General features: G+C 50.6%; 2 protein-coding genes across 2 annotated transcripts; one reads left to right on the forward strand and one right to left on the reverse strand.

The window, feature by feature from the left end:
* Positions 1-3,624: 3,624 nt before the first annotated feature.
* Positions 3,625-7,692, forward strand: LOC117651225. The gene is made up of 7 exons (XM_034395041.1): positions 3,625-4,021; positions 5,179-5,381; positions 5,822-6,004; positions 6,077-6,211; positions 6,294-6,449; positions 6,526-6,678; positions 6,765-7,692. Exons 1-7 carry the CDS (start codon positions 3,699-3,701, stop codon positions 7,655-7,657), a joined length of 2,046 nt encoding a protein of 681 aa, XP_034250932.1. The 5' UTR covers positions 3,625-3,698; the 3' UTR covers positions 7,658-7,692.
* Positions 7,693-7,798: 106 nt separating this feature from the next.
* On the reverse strand, positions 7,799-9,976 carry LOC117651080. The gene is made up of 2 exons (XM_034394823.1): positions 9,598-9,976; positions 7,799-9,519 (listed from the first exon to the last, which is right to left on the reverse strand). Exons 1-2 carry the CDS (start codon positions 9,803-9,805, stop codon positions 7,820-7,822), a joined length of 1,908 nt encoding a protein of 635 aa, XP_034250714.1. The 5' UTR covers positions 9,806-9,976; the 3' UTR covers positions 7,799-7,819.
* Positions 9,977-13,187: the final 3,211 nt, after the last annotated feature.

Here is a 13,187-nt window from a genome sequence, read left to right on the forward strand (position 1 = left end):
ATGGGGGTCGCCCCCCCCCTTCCCCCCCGGTCGCTGCGTAGCTCTGCGTTGTGTTGGGTCCCGCCCCCGACCACGCCCCTCGGGGGGCTGACAACATGCGCGTGAAACCTGACCCCGCCCTGGTTCTGGTCCAGAGGTGTCGCCTCGACAGCAGCGAGTCATAAAATCGGCGGATTGACACGCCTCGCCGTGGGATATTAGTCAGCTGGCCGTGCCACGGCCACCGCGAGGCCCGCCGGGAAGCCGCGAGGACGCCCAAGGAGCGGCGTGTGGACGCGGCCGAGGACACCATTGCGACCCTCCCCATCGCCAACTTGGAGCCACAGCAACGGACCGACGCCTGGACCGCCGTCACCACCGCCCTGCCGCCCTGAGCCGTCTTCCACGAGCAGCGGCGCGACGCGGCGAAGGCGCGGGTGCTGGACAACGCGCGCCGGCAAGAGGGACATCGTCTCCACCCTGCCTCCGCCAGCTACAGTCGCCTTCCCCTTCCCCCCTTCCCCCGGTTGGCAGTCGTATACTGTCGTCTCCTTTTTCAGCCTCTTCATTTCTTTCTAGCTCGCTCCCTTGGGAGCGCATCACCTCGGCAACAAACTCTTGAGATGCGTGATGTCTGTGTTATGTACACGTGCCTAGCGCAGACTGACCCCATGCTCCCCAGTAGGGCAGCGGGCACTACGACTATGCAGAAATCCTACCGCATCTGAGGTTGCGGAGAGGCCGCGCGAGGTCGGAGTGCCTTGCTGACTCGAACCGCTAAAGGTCTGCATAGGCCTAACAGCGCTGATGATGATGATGATGCTCTCCACCCTTGGCTTCACAGTGTGGGGGCGGAGGCGTCGGCGCTGCAGCACGGCGGCGTCGCGGCCTCGGACGCCCATTCCCATTCCAGGACTGCGACTGCTGTTTACAGACTTTATATTGCGTGCCTTTACGGCGCCGTCAACACGTGACGCCGTGTCCGCCTAGCTGAGCTTAGCGCAGCTCAGCCGAGCGATGCAGAAGATCTCGCTCTGTCTCTTTCGCACCCTTACGGGCAGCCCCATGAGCGCGAGAGAGACAGAGCGACGAAACGACCCATCCGAACCGCTCGGCAGCTGCATGCGTTAGGCGCGGGGCGGCGGCGTGGATGGGCGCCTCTGCCTGATGCTTCGTCTCAGTTGCAGGGGCGTTCGGTCCGTTCGGTACACGGGCGAGAGAGACAGAGTCGCGGAGACCAATCAGGATCAACGGCGGGATCCACAGTGCAGCTGCATGCGCACAGTGGGCCAGAAGACCGGTGGAGGCGGCCAAAACTCTAGACGCGTTTTGAGCCTGAGAGTCGCTGAATGGGACTCGAACCGAACGTGTGACCCCACCAATGGATTCCTCGTTCGGAGAGCGATCCATTGTTGGGGTCACACGTTCGGTTCGAGTCCCATTCAGCGACTCTCAGGCTCAAAACGCGTCTGGAGTTGGCCGCCTCCCCTCCACCGGTCTTCTGGCCCACTGTGGGACGGGCGCCTCTGCTCGTTACGTTGATTCGTACCGCTCCGTCTCCGTTAGTACACCGGTTACACGCCTCCATGTAGGACTCTACTGCAGGGTTGCGATGGAGAAAGATCGACCCAACGTCCAGTCGGAATCGACACAGATGGGCCTGGCGGAGGCCGTTCCAGCGCATGCATTGCCGCGTACGGAGTCCAATAGTGCACCATGATCGCCAGTCCACCGATCACCCCTGGCCAAGACGGCAGCAGACTGATTCCGACAGTCGTTTTCGCCGCCGCTCTGTTTCTCTCGCACGGAATGGCCCATGAGTCCGAGAGACAGAGCGACGAAAACGGCTCTCGGAATCAGTCCTACGCCGGGCGGCAGGGTGGGCTCTCTGCACGGCAGGGAGCAGCGCGCGCAGGGCGGCGATACGTTTCAATCGACGCAGACAGCTTCCAGCGAGGGGCCCACCACTCTCATTTCAGGCGTACACAAGATTACGGGATTACGGGATATTTACTAGGGATTACGCGTGAAATTTTCGAAAATTGGTTCGAAAAGGTTGAAAAATAGCTCGAAAACGTTGGAAAATGACTCAAAAACGTTGAAAAATTACAGAATTTTGTCAAGGATTACGTGATTACGCCGGATTACCAGAGATTAGCAGCAAACTTGTACACGGGATTACGGGGGTGGTGGCCCCCTCGGCTTCCAGGCTTCGCTTCGCACGGCCATCAGTGGCGCCATGGCGGCGTGGCGGCCCCGATGCACTCCCGCACGTACTTACACTGTGAATGAAACCAGCGTGGAAAACTCCACGCTCAAAATCGCGGAGGTTGGAATTTGGAGTCCCCACACTCTCATTCTAGGAACGTGACATCACGTTGAAACGAACGTGACAAACTGTCACGTTCGTTTGAGCATTGTGTCACATTCGTTTGGGTGTGAATTGGCCGAAAATCAGCTCGTTCACATTCAAACGAACGTGACACAATGCTCAAACGAACGTGACACTTTGTCACGTTCGTTTCAACGTGATGTCACGTTCCTGGAATGAGAGTGCACGCACTCTGCAAACTCAAGTGTGTGCCAGGCATGCACCAGGAAGTTTGCAGAGCACTTCCAGTGTGGAGTTCTCCACGTTGCATCGTGCCAAGATAGGGGTTCTGGGAGCTACCCCACACTTGAAGAGTGGAGACTGCAAACTCCACACGTCCAAGAGTGTGGAGTTTGATCCCTAGCAGCGCTTCGTCGCTCTGTCTCTCTCGCACTCTTGGGGCGTATCGTGGCGTTCCGCGCCACTGTTCGAAATCAGGCTGACAGGACGAGGACAGTCCCCAGGGGCGCGGCCGCAACCTTTGGCGGCGACATCATCATACATGCCGGCGTGCCCAGGCGTGCCCAGGCGTGCCGCGGGGCGTGGAGGGCCGCGTCCCCGCGTAGAAAGGGCGCCAGCCGCGCCGGCCGCGCCATTCCGCGGAGTCGTCCCGTCGCTCTGTCTCTCTCGCACGCCTACGGCACGCCCCGTGAGTGCGAGAGAGACAGAGCAGGGACCCTGATGGCGCCTCCTCAAGGGCCGCGCAAAGGCCGGGCCGGCACCCGCTTCATTCCCAACAGCGCCCTCGCCGCACAGTGGGCCAGAAGACCGGTGGGGGTGGCCAGAATTCTAGACGCGTTTTGAGCTCCAGAGTCGCTAAATGCATGGGACTCGAACTGAACGTGTGACCCCACCAATGGATTGCTCTCCGAGCGAGGTGGGGTCACACGTTCGATTCGAGTCCTGTTTAGCGACTCTGGAGTTCAAAACGCGTCTAGAGTTTTGGCCGCCTCTACCGGACTTCTGGCCCACTGTGCGCCGCTCTGTCTCTCTCGCACTCACTGCCCGCGGGGCGTCCCCGTTGGGGTGCGAGAGACGGCGAGAGAGACGGAGCGACGAGCGACGGGGGAACAGCGAGCCACAAGCACCTCAGCCGCGGAGGCGCGAACGCGGACGCCGCCGCGCGACCAAAAACTTGGCGCACCCCCTCCCCTCCCCTCCATCCCCTGGGCACGTGACAATTCGCCCCGCAAAGCTACCGCTAGATGGCAGCACCGTCGCGCGCGGCCCCAGGGTGAAGCGGGTCTTGCCCTCGTCATTCGTCGCCTGCCTCGGTCCGCGTAGCGTCGCGTCCTAGCTGCCGGAGCCGCCTGAGTTACAAGTAAAGCCGATTAGGAAGCGATTAGCCATGGATTCTGACGCTCATTGTGTTTTGGACTTGCAGGACGTTCTTCCTCTGGTCGGTACTCACACCAGACCACTGGTTGAAGGTTCTGCAGTCCTCAAAACAGGCATCCTCAGTGTGGGGAAGGTTGACTCTGGGGACGATTTCCTTGAAGTTTTCGCCCTAGTTGTTCAATGTTCCCACACTGACGAGCTCCCTCACGGGGTGAACGTCAGAATCACGGTGAAAGAGAACGGGGAGAAAAAGGTGAAGCCCGATTGCACCTGTATTGCGGGCAAAAGCGGCAGCTGCAAGCACTGCATCGCCGTTGCACTCCGTCTGACTAGGTTAGTTTCCATCCATGCACCTGTTGCACTGGGTGCACCTGTTTTGCACCTTGGTCGCCAAGCTTTTCTGCCGACCCGCGAAAAAATGATCATATATGGTCCATATATGATGAGTCATATATGGATCATATATGGATCATATTAATTGGGCATATATGTTTCATATATGTCGCATATATGAAACATATTAAAATCATATATGACACATATATGACCAATTAATGTGAATCATATAAGTTTTCATATTTAGTTCATATATGTTATGTTACATATATGAGCCATATATGATGAAATTATCATAAATCAATACAAAATTGAAAATTTGATACTAAATTAAGGGTGTGAATGGTTCAAGATCAAATACTTACGCATTTTACAACAAAAGTACAGAAAGAATGGCCGAAAAAAAATGTCACGGAGTAGGATTCGAACCAGCAATCTTTGATTCCACAGGCGGTTGCTTTACTTACTACGCTACGACGCTTCCTGGCAGGACCAGGGCTCTGTGAAGGAGACCTTCTAGAGCTGGTCGATATCATATATGACACATATATGACTCATATATGAAGTATATATGGAGGGACTTAGAAAATAAATGATGTGGACGGCCGCGAACCTAGACATTGTCATATATGGTACATATATGGTACATATATGACCAGACCATGTTCATATACGATGATGAAATCCTCATATATGTATCTAGGAACACCATATATGCAGTGGCACTGGTCATATATGGTACATATATGGTACATATATGACAAGAACATTTTCATATATGATGATGAAATCCTCATATATGTGTCTGGGGACTTCATATATGAAGCTGAACCGGTCATATATGGGCCATATATGTGACAATATTGCCATATATGACCGTAAAAAAGGCATATATGTGCCTAGAAATATCATATATGTAACATATATGTCACATATATGGACCAAATTTTTGCATATATGATATCTAAATACATATATGATACATATATGGAGGATGGCCTTCCATATATGGCGTGCGTCTCGTCATATATGAATCATATACACTCATATATGTACCATATATGAACCATATATACTCATATATGTACCATATATGAAGCATATATGATCCTTTTCCCACGGGGATGCATCTGTTAATTTTTCTTGTCCCCCAGACTCCGTGTGTCCGATCTGGAGAGCACCAGCTGCACAGATATGAAGCAGAAGTGGGGAAAACCACAGATGAAGGCCCTCACACGGAGTCAGTTTGCTGGCGTTCCTCTGGCAAAGCAGTGCCATTTCCAGCCAAGAGGTGCAGAGCCAGCAGTGGTCCTGACTAAGGAGCAGAGAGATGGACTGCTCCAAGAATTTCTCAACAGTAAGTTCATTTTATTTACTTTATTTGTTTGTTTGTGTTTTGTTTGTTCGTTCATGGAAGTCTAAAGGCTCAAGATCAATTATTATGTCTTTAAAAATCTAATTTTCTGTGCAATATAAATATTTTCAATTATTCTGAGTTTGTCGAAGAAAAGGATGGTGGTTTTATCCGTCTAAATCCTGACCGCCCACCAAATATGATAATGAATTTTGCCGTTGTTTTGTATTCATATTAATTAGACATTTTGTTACCCATTTATTGTGATCGGAATAAGAATACCCTCTGTGACAGTATAACACATTGAGCATCGCTCTCACCTTCAATCAAAAGAAAAATGAAATTGCGACTAATTTCTGATTAATAATAATTATTATGGATAAAACTAGCAGTGCAGTGGATACTTTTGATACAATTTAATGACCTGTTTTCTGGTACAACAGTTTCAGACCCAGACAGCGAGCTTCCCCTTTTTATGAGCTTAAGAAGATTCGAGGAAAAGAACAACGATACACTGCCAGTTCATAAATCCATATCAAGAGCTCTGCAAACTGTTGCCACTGCCAGCACTGCTCTTCCCAAACCCAAGCCCCAAACCATTCATCAACTGAAGGCATTAAGAGAGGGTAAATATATAATTTTCTTTTCTAATTCCCTTGCTTTTAAATAATTTTATTACATTGCACCTTCTGTTGCAGCACAAGAACAAGAAGCTCAACGCAACAAAGAGGAGCTCTGTGAAGTGCAGAGAATGATAAGCAGTGCTATAGACACTGGGCTAAATGTGTCTCAGTTGAACGACCTCCCTCAAAATGAGACAGCTGTTTTAGTTAGTATGTATATTTTAATATTTGAAACATAAGTCTTACTTAAAATTAAAATCAATTTTATTGACTTATTGAAACTTTATTACAGGGAAGGAGATTGCTGAAATCACAGCTCTCCTTCAGAACATTCTGCCTGCAGTTGACAGCGGTACTCTGGAAGGGGATGGGAATGACTCAAACCTGGGAGCACCTCAGGCTCAGTCCACTCCCAAGGAACATAGTCCTCTATCTGCATCTACAACAGGTGACTACATTTTTTAAATGAATTACTGGGTGTATGTACTGTGAGGCATTATCTTATTTTTCCTCTGCCTTTGTAGCTGAAACCACACCAAAGAGAGTGCCATTGAAGGACAAGACTAATACAATAATAAAGAGGAATTTAAGTAAGACCAATACAGTAATAAATAGGAATTTAAGTAAGAAGCCTGCTGATGAGAATACATTGGGTGGTGCTGATGGGAAAAAAATGGGTAAGACAGAAAATTTTGACTGGACTTATTTTCAACTTTTTCTTTAAAATTTCTAATAATTTTTATCTTTTTTCTTTATTTTTCAGCCAGAAAATTGAGGCTTGAGGCTTTAAAGACTCAACATAAGAAAAATTGTATGACCAGAGGAGACAGAATACCATCCTTCAACACCGCTCCCAAAGAATGGATCTCAAGTAAATTAAGTAAAGACATACTTCGTAAATTGGATTTGTGCCCTCCCATATTTTCCAACGTAGAGGACAGCATTGTTTACAAAAATAGGATAAGTATTTCTGAGGAGGAAGCGGTTTCTTTATGTATAGAGACTGTAGCTCAAAGTGACTGCCCACAATGGCAGCTTCGCAGACAAATGGTCTTCACAGGCAGTAATGCGTATGAATTGTATAGGCGTAAATTAGACTTAGGTGAAAATGCAGAATGGGAGAAATTTCTTAGAGGTAGGATTCGGCAACGGCAATCAGGAAAGGAAAGTAAAGGGAATATGTGGACTATGGAGAGAGGACTTGGAGATGAACCTTTTGCCAAGGAAAAATATGAGTTGGTAACTGGTAAAAAGGTTCATAATTTAGGTGCTTGCATCCATCCCCAGATTCCCCATCTACTCTCCAGTCCTGATGGTGTTGTCATAGAAGATGATATTTATGTGGAAGTGAAGTCACCTGAGTTGGGAATTGAGGCAACTGCAGGTGACATTGTTTTCCAGCTACCTTACATTGCTAATGACAAAGGCATAGCAAAGCTCAGAGAGAAGGACATATACTATGGTCAAGTTCAAATGGCCATGGCGGTTCTCTCTCTGAAACAAACTCACCTTGTAATATACGCTTCATTTGACCACAGTATATATATAGTACCAGTCAATTTTAATGCTGACTTTGTAAAAAAATATTTTACTAGATTGTCTGATATTTATTTTAGGCACAATTTTAAACTATTAAGAGAGCTAGCCATAGTATAGTCTTTGTTTGTTTGTTCAAGATTTCTAGTCATTAGTTATCCATAAAATTTATCTTTATAGAAACTTCATTTTGAGACTTGTATTTTTATATTTGTTTGTGTAAGTGTTGTGTGCTATAGAGGGACAATAACAAGAAATGAAAACTATTGACTTATTTAGTGTTTATTTATTCATATGGTCACAATCAGCCTGAGTCAAGAAGCGTTCCTTTGCAAGAACAGGGGAACTCACATTAACAAGTGCACAAACAACGGTGAAAATGGCATCAATATCAGGCACCACATACCAAGGAATTTTGTCACTCAGAATGCGGAACAACTTCATTCTCTGAATTACTCTCTCAACATGAACCCTGGCTACAGCAACAGCTACATTGAAATTAGCAGCTTGCTCAGTAAGAGGCATTTTCTTTCTTACAAAGGGGGGACGATGCATTTTTATATTTCTCTCCTCAACTACCTTATCAATTTTGAACCCTTTATCAACCATTACAGCATCAGAAAACGGTTCAAGAATATTTTCAGTTATCAAAGTACCTTCAGCAAAAATTTTTTGGTCTGATGCTTTTCCACCATAACATTTACTGCGGTAAATGATAAGGCCAGAGGGGGACACACCAAGCAGCAACTTGATAGTTAATCTACCTTTGTAGTGAGAGTACATACGAATGCGACACTGCAGGCACTGGGGGCTGTCAACAGGAATCTCAGTGCAGTCCAAAACTACTCGAGTATCTTTGAACTTTTTAAAACATGCCGGCATGTTTTTCAAAGTTTCCTCCTTGGATGGCCACCTTATTAGGACATCCATGAGACAATGCATCAATTGCACTGTGGGACTAAATGTGTGGGAACAAACCTGGCGGCTGACTCCAAACAGGATTGCGAGACATTCAAAAGATATGTTTAGGTACAATTTACATAAAACCATGGCAACTCTTTCCTTCATGGTCATAGCACTGTTATGAGAAACTGGCTTGAATCTTTGACACATGCCAGCAAGTGAATTTAACATTCTCAAATCAACACCCAAAAAAGATTTACACTGCACATCTGTTTGAAGTAAGTCAAGTAAATTAAAGTGAATCAAAGAAAGGTCTGTCTGCGTACCACAGTCTACAAGAGCACCCTGGGATTCAGAGGGTGACAAAGGGCATACTTCTTGTCCAATTCTTGTCTCCTTTTCGGACAAATTAAGCTCCTTAAGCATTGATTCAAAATCTAGAACTGAGGTGCTTGCTTCATTCTTATTGTCTGCAAAGTGTGACAATACACTGTTCACCTCTGCTGACTCGGGACCAGTGAGGCCAGAAAAAACTGACTCACGAATCTCACCAATAACATCAGAAATAGGCAGCTCCTCCTGATCCTGGTCAAGCCCCCCACCCTCAGCATCACTACCACTAACACTATCTTCAACATCTGATACGATTTGAAGGTCCCCTGTCTCTTCCCCACCAGCTGCTTGACACTTCTTACAAATAGCTCTCCACTCATTCGAAGACAAACATTCATCTCCCTGGCAACCTGTGTCATTGTCTGCCCCTGGCAGATGGAGAGTAGGGAAGGCAGACGAAGTCAACATTTTCTTACCATTGCTCAAAATTTTGAAGTCGGTGGGCTCAAAGTGCCTAGAGCAAATTCTAGTGCTTACGCTCACAAAATCTGCTTGTACAGCGGCTTTCCATTCCTCTTGTCGAAGTTTACACTGGGGAAACTTATGAATGGTATCATCCTGGCGTAAACCATAAGAGCATCCTTTCACTATGCACGAGCGAGTACCAGGCTTTTTAACGATAACACTATCTTCACTGGGCAAATGTTTTGATGGAACGGCACCCTTTCTCAGGCGCATACCCGAGGCTGGAAATAGGATTCAAAATTTAGAAAACGACAGGAGAGCAAAGGAAAACATACAAAATCACTGTAAACCCTGCGTACCTGTTGCGATCAAATCATCTTCATTGAAATGACGCGAGCAAATGTATATGAAATTCGTCACATCTTTCACAATCCTGCAGGCTCTCGCCCATTGAAGTTGTTGTTCCTCATTTTTAGGAAATAAAAACATAGATCCTCCATGTGACGTGCAACCTATCACAGTACACCATTTCATCGATTTGTTTCGTTTGACCGATACTGTCTCCATCTCTCCACAGTTTCAATCGAAACACTGTAGAGAGAAAACATAACCTCCTCGCCTCGGCTTGGGCTGGGCGACGCGCTCCGCGAGTGGAAGTGGAGGGGAGAGACCACGCTCACCCTCGCCCCGACGTAGTTCCGAGAGTGGCCACCAGAGCTGCCACTTTTGCTTTGCGGAGCGAATAGCCCAACAGTAAACACAGCGGGCCGGGCTGGCTGTGCGAAGGGCCGGCCTGCCAGGCTGATGCCGAGAGTCGTTTTCGCCGCTCCGTCTCTCTCGCACTTATGGGGCGTCCCGTATCGGTGCGAGAGAGACAGAGCGACGAAAACGACTCTCGGAATCAGTCTGCTCGCCGGCAGGCAGTGAAGCCGCGAGGGGAGCGGGAATAAAAGCGCGAGGCGCGGAAGGGGAGGGGGGTCCGTTTAGAGGGCAGTGAGCGATACTTACCGCGCGGACACGCAACGCGACGCGGCCACGGCGGCGCGGCGGCGCGGCACGCCAGCCAGAGGCACCATAGCGCCCCTTTTGGCGGACCGGGCACACTGCAAAGGACTTTGGCTAAGCGCTGTTTTCTGGGCAGTGAAGGCTCTTCTCCGTCTGTGTGTGTATGTGTGTGTGTGTGTGTGTGTGTGTCTGTGCCTGTGTGTCTGTGCGTCGGTGTGTGTGCACGTCTGTGAGTCGGTATCACCCTTTTTAGTGCTCCAAGTAATGCAATGCAACTTGGATAACAGTGTGACTGCGGCCCGGGACCGCGAGGCGCACGGCGCGCTGTCTGCCATAACGACTTCCCAACTCGCCAAAAACCGCTTCCGGTGGGCGCGACGCGACGCGACCCGCGCGAGCCGCAAAGCAAGCACTCTCTCACCTGCGCGCGTTCACACCGCGCGGCGGGGGGGGGGGCTCTACCCTCCGCACAACGCGGGGTCAACAACTTCTCATCCCCTTGGGCGCGCCCAGTCGCTGCCCTGACCGAAGCAGACTGCCATATCTTATGGCGGCACATTGCTCATTCAACTGTAATCCCCCCCCTCCTCCCCCCACACACCTATACACACACACACACACACACCCCTACACCTACACACACACACACACACCTGCCAAGACTGCGCCCCTCGCCGCAGTCGCCACACTTGCCATTGTCGCCCGGTCGACCCTCCTCCGCCCAAACTTTGGGGCCGTCGGGTTGGCGGGTCGGGCCGGAGTCGGTCGGTTGGTTCCTCTATGGCCCTAACGCTGCGACTGGTTCGGAGAGTCGCGTTCATCGCTGCCTCTCTCGCACTCATGGGGCATGGGGGGAGTTTCCCTATGGGTGCGAGAGAGACAGAGCGGCAAAAAAGCGCGGACTCTCGGAATCAGTGTGCGGGGCCCGTGCAATGCAAGGCCTGCCCAGCAGACTGATTCCGAGAGTCGTTCTCGTCGCTCTGTCTCTCTCGCACCTATAGCACTGAGAATGAAAGAGTCATGATCATGACTAAAATTTTGGGCGAGGAATTCCTTATTACCTAAATTTGGGCGAGGAAACCTTCCTCGCCCAAATTTGGGTGAGAAAGGTTTCCTCACCCAAATTTGGGTGATAATACTATGGAGCCATATAGGCAGCTGATACACGCTTCCTTACCCAATTTTGGGCGAGGAAGCCTTCCTCACCCAAATTTGGGCGAGGAAACAATCCTCGCCCAAATTTGGGTCATAAAGTATACCTCGCTCAAAATGGGGTATTGATCATGACTCTTTCATTCTCAGTGAGGGCACGGCCCACGAGTGCGAGAGAGACAGAGCGTCGAACACGACTCTCGGAATCAGCCTCCAGCCCGCGGGTGTCGTCCCGCCGCCCCAACAACAGTCCGTTCCGTCGCCGCTCCGTCCCTCCCGAATGCGAGTGCGAGAGAGACAGAGCGAGCCAACGCTGCGTCTGCCCCGAACGAGAGGGAGGGAGACAGCGCGAGGTGGAGGGGGAATAATAATTCATGCAGCGCGGTCCGCCAATTAATGAGCCGGCCGGCCGATCGCGGAACGAGCTCCAAATTGCGCGGACTGGAGCACGCGACTCGGAGCGGTCCGGCCGGATATGGGCGTCGTGCCGGAAGTTCTCGAGGAAGGGGAGGGGGGAGGGGGGAGGGGAGGGAGGGGGGAGGGGAGGGAGGGGGGAGGGGAGGGAGGGGGGAGGCGAGGGGAGGGACAAGGGGCACCCCTGGGCGCGTCCGCCCGGCGGCGGTCCCTCGGGACACCACCTCCCGCCGCCGCGCTACACCCTGATGGACCCTCCCTGCCTCCCTGCACACACAGTACATGCACATGCACATGCACACACACACACACACACACACATGTACACACACATGCAAACACACACACACGCACACAGATCCACAAGCGCACCGCCTCTGGGGGTTATTAGGGTCCGGTGGTATTAGGCTCACCGCGAGACTAAACGACTGCAAGCACCGGGGCCACCACCAGGGCCACCCTCGCTCCCCGGTCGACGTCGTCGTGGGTCATCGTCGTCGTCGCGTAGGTTTGTGTTCGTGAATTTCGCCGACGGGCGAGCCAAGTATACGGCCAGTGCAGCGCGCGGGCGGCTGCAGCCCCGGCACACTGATTCTCAGAGTCGCTTCCTCGTCGCTCCGTCTCTCTCGCACTCACGGGGCGTCCCGTGAAGGTGCGAGAGAGACGGAGCGATGCGACAACGAAGCTATGGAATCAGTCTGGCCGCTGGCGGACACCATGTGGACACACGAGACGAATGGCACCCCTAATTGGACGGACCAGACGTCCGCGTGCGCACGCCACCCTCGCCGTCGACAACAACAACGACAACACCATCAACGTCAACAACAACAACAACAACAGTCCCTGCCGCACCCCGGCGGCCTGGCCATGGCCTGGCCCTACGCGGCGCCGCGTTTCGAGAGCCCTTTTCCCTCGCGGACAAATGAATATCTAATGGGCGAATCTGTGCAAGTCCGCTGCGGCTCGCCGCGGCCATCAAGACGCACCCCACACTGTAAAACCAAGTACCAAGTGTGGAAAATCCCACACTTAAAATGCGGAGGTGTGGAACTCGCAGTGTCCGCATTCGAAAGTGCAGAGTTTGCAGCGTGTAGTGTGGAGTTCTCCACGTTTGCACCATGCCTAGAGATAGGCGCTCTGTGAGATACTCCACACTTGAAGTGCGGGTACTGTAAACTCCGAACTTCCAAAGCGTGGAGTAGCTCACACGACACGCTTAAAACCTTACGAAGTACTTTGAGCATATATGCGAAGAATTTTCTTTGCAAGCTTATGTATGCTCAAAATACAATAACAAAGCTGCGTTTCTTTGTAAGGCCTAAAATAGTTTGTGAGCTGTTCTCAGTGTGGCGTTTTCCCCACTTGCTTTTCGCAG

Source organism: Thrips palmi, unplaced genomic scaffold, assembly GCF_012932325.1.
Source record: "Thrips palmi isolate BJ-2018 unplaced genomic scaffold, TpBJ-2018v1 HiC_scaffold_5, whole genome shotgun sequence".
Taxonomy (NCBI): Eukaryota; Metazoa; Arthropoda; class Insecta; order Thysanoptera; family Thripidae; genus Thrips; species Thrips palmi.

Coding starts and splice junctions, on each gene's coding strand:
- LOC117651225 (XM_034395041.1), top strand. CDS start 3,699: ATGGATTCTGACGCTCATTGTGTTTTGGACTTGCAGGACGTTCTTCCT. Junction 6,212..6,293: donor TGAGACAGCTGTTTTAGTTA/GTATGTATATTT, acceptor ACTTTATTACAG/GGAAGGAGATTGCTGAAATC. Junction 6,450..6,525: donor TCTATCTGCATCTACAACAG/GTGACTACATTT, acceptor CTGCCTTTGTAG/CTGAAACCACACCAAAGAGA.
- LOC117651080 (XM_034394823.1), bottom strand. CDS start 9,805: ATGGAGACAGTATCGGTCAAACGAAACAAATCGATGAAATGGTGTACT. Junction 9,520..9,597: donor AGATGATTTGATCGCAACAG/GTACGCAGGGTT, acceptor TCCTATTTCCAG/CCTCGGGTATGCGCCTGAGA.